The sequence below is a fragment of the Euprymna scolopes genome, chromosome 10 (genome assembly GCF_053919585.1).
Source record: "Euprymna scolopes isolate OS-2025 chromosome 10, ASM5391958v1, whole genome shotgun sequence".
Classification (NCBI taxonomy): domain Eukaryota; kingdom Metazoa; phylum Mollusca; class Cephalopoda; order Sepiida; family Sepiolidae; genus Euprymna; species Euprymna scolopes.
The window spans coordinates 117,919,455-117,924,454 of NC_136491.1; the positions used below are offsets into that span (position 1 = coordinate 117,919,455).

General features: G+C 37.3%; 1 protein-coding gene across 1 annotated transcript in view; it reads left to right on the plus strand.

Annotated features, from left to right (window-relative positions):
* LOC145286237 (gasdermin-E-like) overlaps positions 1 to 4,913 on the plus strand; it is a 107,386-nt gene extending 102,473 nt beyond the window's left edge. The window contains exon 7 of the mRNA XM_080135057.1: positions 4,538 to 4,913. Within this exon, the coding sequence (XP_079991183.1) occupies positions 4,538 to 4,750 (213 nt within the window). The 3' untranslated portion in view covers positions 4,751 to 4,913. The remainder of the gene's footprint in view (positions 1 to 4,537) is intronic.
* The last annotated feature ends 87 nt before the right edge of the window (positions 4,914 to 5,000 follow it).

Sequence of the window (5,000 nt, forward strand, 5' to 3'; positions counted from 1 at the left end):
GAGCCTCACGATTAAGTCCACAAACACTTGGCAAAGAGGCATACGCTGTTCAATACATTTCTCCAAGAGCTGTCTAGCAGAAAACACCATATCCACAGTTCCTCGCCCACCTCTAAATCCAGACTGGGATTCCGGAAGGATATTAGGACATACATACTTTTCCAATCAGTTTAGCAAAAGCCATGCAAACATCTTTCCAACCACACTCAGCAGCGAGATACCTCGATAATTTCCACAATCAGACCTTGTACCCTTTCTTTTGTACAACATAACCAAGATGGCATCTATCCAATCTTGGGCAACCGGGTCACCCTGCCATACTGACAGTATCAAAGAGTGGACCACACAATGTACATTGACACCACCATGTATCAGCAGCTCAACAGGGATGCCATCCAGCCCAGGGGCTTTGTTCGAGTTTATCTGTTTTATGCAATCGACTCTTTCCACAAGAGTCGGTTCAACATCAAGTTCCAGACAAAAGGAACATTGAGGGATACTTTCTATTGCAGCAACATCAACATTGGATGGGTTATGAAAAAGATCATGAAAGTGTTCATGCCATTGATGCATAATTTCATCTGAGGTTTTCAGCAAGGTTTTCCCGTCCTTCACCAGGAGTGGTGTAGTTGAAGAGGATTTCGGACCATAAGCCTGATGAAGCAGAGTGTAGAATGTCTTGACATTTCTATGATCGTAGGCAGTCTGTATCTCCCTGGAGAGGTCAGACCACCATTTGTTTTTATTTGGTGCACACAACACTGAACCTCACTCCAAACAGAAGAAAAGTGGGCAGCGAGCGCTGGCTCGTTCAGAGGTGAAGAGTTGAGAAGTTTCAAATAAGCTTTCCGCTTTCTATCAATTTGAGGCTTAATTTGATTGTAATTATCAGCAAACCAATCTCTATGTCTGGGAACCTTCAACCCAAGAGCTTCAACACCTTTTTGGTATATTGTATCTCTTACTGTCTCCCAGTCACAATCTGAGAAATCCACCTGGTTGAAAGCAGATTTCAAGGAACTTCGTACGACTGGATCCTTCAATTTGGAAACATCAATACGTTTAGGCACTTTGACACCATTGAAATTGCTTTTTTTGCGAACTGTAATTCTCAGTTTAGCTCTGACCATTAAATGATCAGTACCACAGTCAGCACCACGCATTACTCTAACTTTGCAAAAAATTCCAAGATCACTACGTCTACACAGTATGTAATCAAGCAAATGGCCATGTTTAGATTGGGGATGGAACCAGGTCTCCTTGTTTTTCTGGTGGGAAAAAGTGTTGGTGATAACAAGATTTAGTTCACTGCAGAGATAGAGAAGCAGCATACCATTTGAATTGGCTCTACCTATGCCATATGGACCCAATGGAGACCAAGTCTCATTGTCTGATCCAACCCGTGCATTGAAGTCACCAAGAACTATCAAACTCTCAGCGCTTGGCAAACCGGTGATAATAGATCTAAGCATATGATAAAAGGAAGTAATATCGTCTTCAGGCGAAGTAAGAGTCGGCGCATAGACAGAAAGAACATTCATATAACGACCAGCAGCAAGGGGCATTCTCAATGTCATTGCACGGTCATTTATGCCTACTGGCTGTTCGATCTTGTCAATTAAGGAGTTCTTAACTGCAAAACCAACACTAGCCTCTCACCTCTCCTTTTCAGCTCTACCAGACCAGAAGATCGTGTAGCCTGACTCATGCTCAACTAGTTGATCCTCACCTGCGAAACGTGTCTCAGAGAGTGCAGCAATGTCTATATTGTATCTTTGCAATTCCTTAGTCAAAATTGCAGTCTTCCGTTCTAGTCTTTTACCATTGTCAATAAGTGTTCTCACATTCCAGCAACAGAGCTGGAGTGCGTGTCGTTTAGCATAATATCTTCTGTTCCTGTTAATATGGACAGCAATAGCTAATAGGACATTTTCTTTTTTTTTTTTTTTTTTTTGACAAATCTCTGAGGAAGTATCTGTACAAAGATGTTATTCCAGAGATTTAGCTTTGTACGACAGCTAGTCTCTCTTTCGGTTCAAAATGCTGATATTCAGCAACAAGCAAGAGCAAGATAGCCAGCAACAAGGCAAACTGCAGACCAGCTTAAGGCGGGTACTGGTCTTCCGCTTTATGTTTTTTTAGATCAGAGATTTACTTCTCCTAGAGAGGCTGCCTTCACCGTGGCTTTCTGGAGCCCTCTCCACCCCAGATAAAACAAATCCATCGCATGCAAGATGTAAAACAGAGCAGTCATGAATCTTGGTGTTTTTTTTTTTGAAAGAGAAGCGTTTAAAAACGATATAATTCCTCAATGATCATGACGATAGTGATGATGTTCACAATTCAACGAATACACACGATAATAAAAATGAAAACAAACCCAGCACACGCAATACGTAAAACAAAGCAGTCATGAATTTCGATGAATACATATATATATATATATATATATATATATTGTCAAGGGCGTAAGTTCCATTAATAAACGTTGTTTTAATTTGAATAAAATAAAATATGCATCAAGTGCTTTTTACTTGTTTAAAATTTATAACATAAATTTATTCCAGAACTATACTCCATCCTCGTTTCTTTTTTTTCGTTTCTTCTTCCTTGTCATGTTGTAAAGTTGGAGAAATAAAAGTCTGTTTGTAAAGAACCGCATGTTGTATCTCAGCAGTTGTATTTTGAAATGTTGGAACAGTGCGTAGGTAATGCGAGAATAACGTCAAGGGCGTGAGTTCCATACAGAAACATTGATTTAATTTGAATAAAATAAAATACACACATATATATAAGGGAGGAGTTGCGTGTATGTGCCTGACAGCAAATTAGGGGAAGAGAGGGGAGCAGAGTTTTTGCTGTTGAAGGTCATTTAAAGCATGCATATGTGTAATGCATTTGAATTAAAGTCGAACACATATCTGTTGAAGGGAAATTTTTCCGAAATATCATACAAACATCCATCTGATTATACTGACGCTAGTAAGAACACAATGCAAGCATAAAATATAATACAAAAAAATACATATTTATTGTATTAATAAAAGGTGAACCTGCTTAGCTTATTCCATTAAGTCTTAATTTGTTTCAGTTTGAGTCGATCTATTACACCTGTGCATTGTATCACCTTCTATAAATTCCCTTATATATATATATATATATAGTCATCCACATACAGTACTGTTTCGCTGTATCACAGCCCATCAGTGCGGCTAGACAGGGAACTACCTCAAGCCAGGAATGAAACCCAACTGCCCAAACGACAGTCAAGGCTCCTCACCATTATGCTATATGGCTGCTGCTGTGTGGGTAGTGAATTAACGATGTTTTGACATCATCCAAATGCCGAAGCTCGATTTGTTTACACAAAGAGCATTGCCTATTAAGCAAATGGCAATTTGTATATCACTTCCTAATATACTCAACCCAAGATAGGGAGCATTATAATCATCCACATACAGTACTGTTTCGCTGTATCACAGCTCATCAATGTGGCTGGACAGGCAACTACCTCAAGCCAGGATCGAAACCCAACCGCTCAAATGACAGTTAAGGCTCCTCATCAATATATATATGTATCATATACCTATATAAAATTTTATATATCTATTTTCATTATTTACCTCAACAGTGTGTCATATGTAAGTAGAGCTAGGTGGTAAATTTTAAAATATATATATGGCAATTAAGCTATACAGAATTTTCCATGTTTCAATCTCAGGAAAATTTTGTGTAGCTTAATTGCCATATATATTTTAAAAACTTATTATATACACACAGACATACACACACACACATATAAAGGGTGTCCACTATTAATGATTATTTGAACAACGTACGTGAGTTGTGAAATTGTTTTACCAAAATCACGGGTCAATTTGGCAACAACATTATCTCTCGCTATGGCAATGTCAAATGGCCACCATGTTCTTCAGACTTGACTAACCCCAATTTTTTCTTGCGGGAATATCTTAAAGAAAGTGTCTATGTTAACAAATCTTAAATCCTGCAAGAATTGAAGGAAAACATCAGGAACGAATTAAAGGAGTTAAATTGCAATCCAGAGATTCTGCAATCTGTCATGAATAATATTTTGGAAAGAGCGCAAATATGTGTGGCTGAAAATGGGCAGCAGTTTAAAGACATTATTTTTTCATAAAGATTTTTTGAATTTTGCATTTTCTTTCTTTTATTTCCCAGTGTCTTAGACAGATTGTGTTAAAATTACAGAAAGATATCAACAAAAATAAATAATCTATTTAAGTTCAAAACCCGTCAGTGACTTTTTGGACACCCTGTGTATATGAGATGTGTGTTTTATTTACATAGTATACAATGGTACTTTCATTTTGTGTCATCTGGATTTCATAAATCGATCCTCAACTAGATAAATGAACCAGCAGCATAATAAGTCACAACAGTCACCAGCCTTCAGTGTTATTCACTCATTAAATGTGCTAGCCATTCTATGACAATATGTATTCATCATTTAAATGTCTTTTATAATCAGGTTTCCTTTTTTTCTTTTTTGTTTCAGTTTAGAGATACTTTAACTGGTAAACCAATTGAAAAGAACTCAATGGTACCTCTTTTGGAGTACGAGTGGGCACTTGATTTCCTTCACTGTCTTGGTTATGACCTTACCAATGTGGAGAAGACAGACACAGTGCTACCTCCCAAAGAAAGCTTCAAGGCAGTCGAAGCTGCCGGCAAAATGATATATGGCCTCTTTATCCTGCCTGTTCAATAATGACAAGAATTTATTATCAGCCATCTTTAAATATGGCTGCATCCAAAAAAAAAAAACAAAAACAAAAAAAAACAGATACATCTATTAACGTACTTACTCCTCAAAAGGAATAAAAAAAACCCAAAAAGAATTCAAAGGAAATCAAAGTTTTATGAATACGAATCTCCAATATAAATATTTGGTACATATAAGATTTTGAAAAGAGCTTAGAAAACCCGGTTTATTTTCGTTAATTATTTTGTAAGATCTT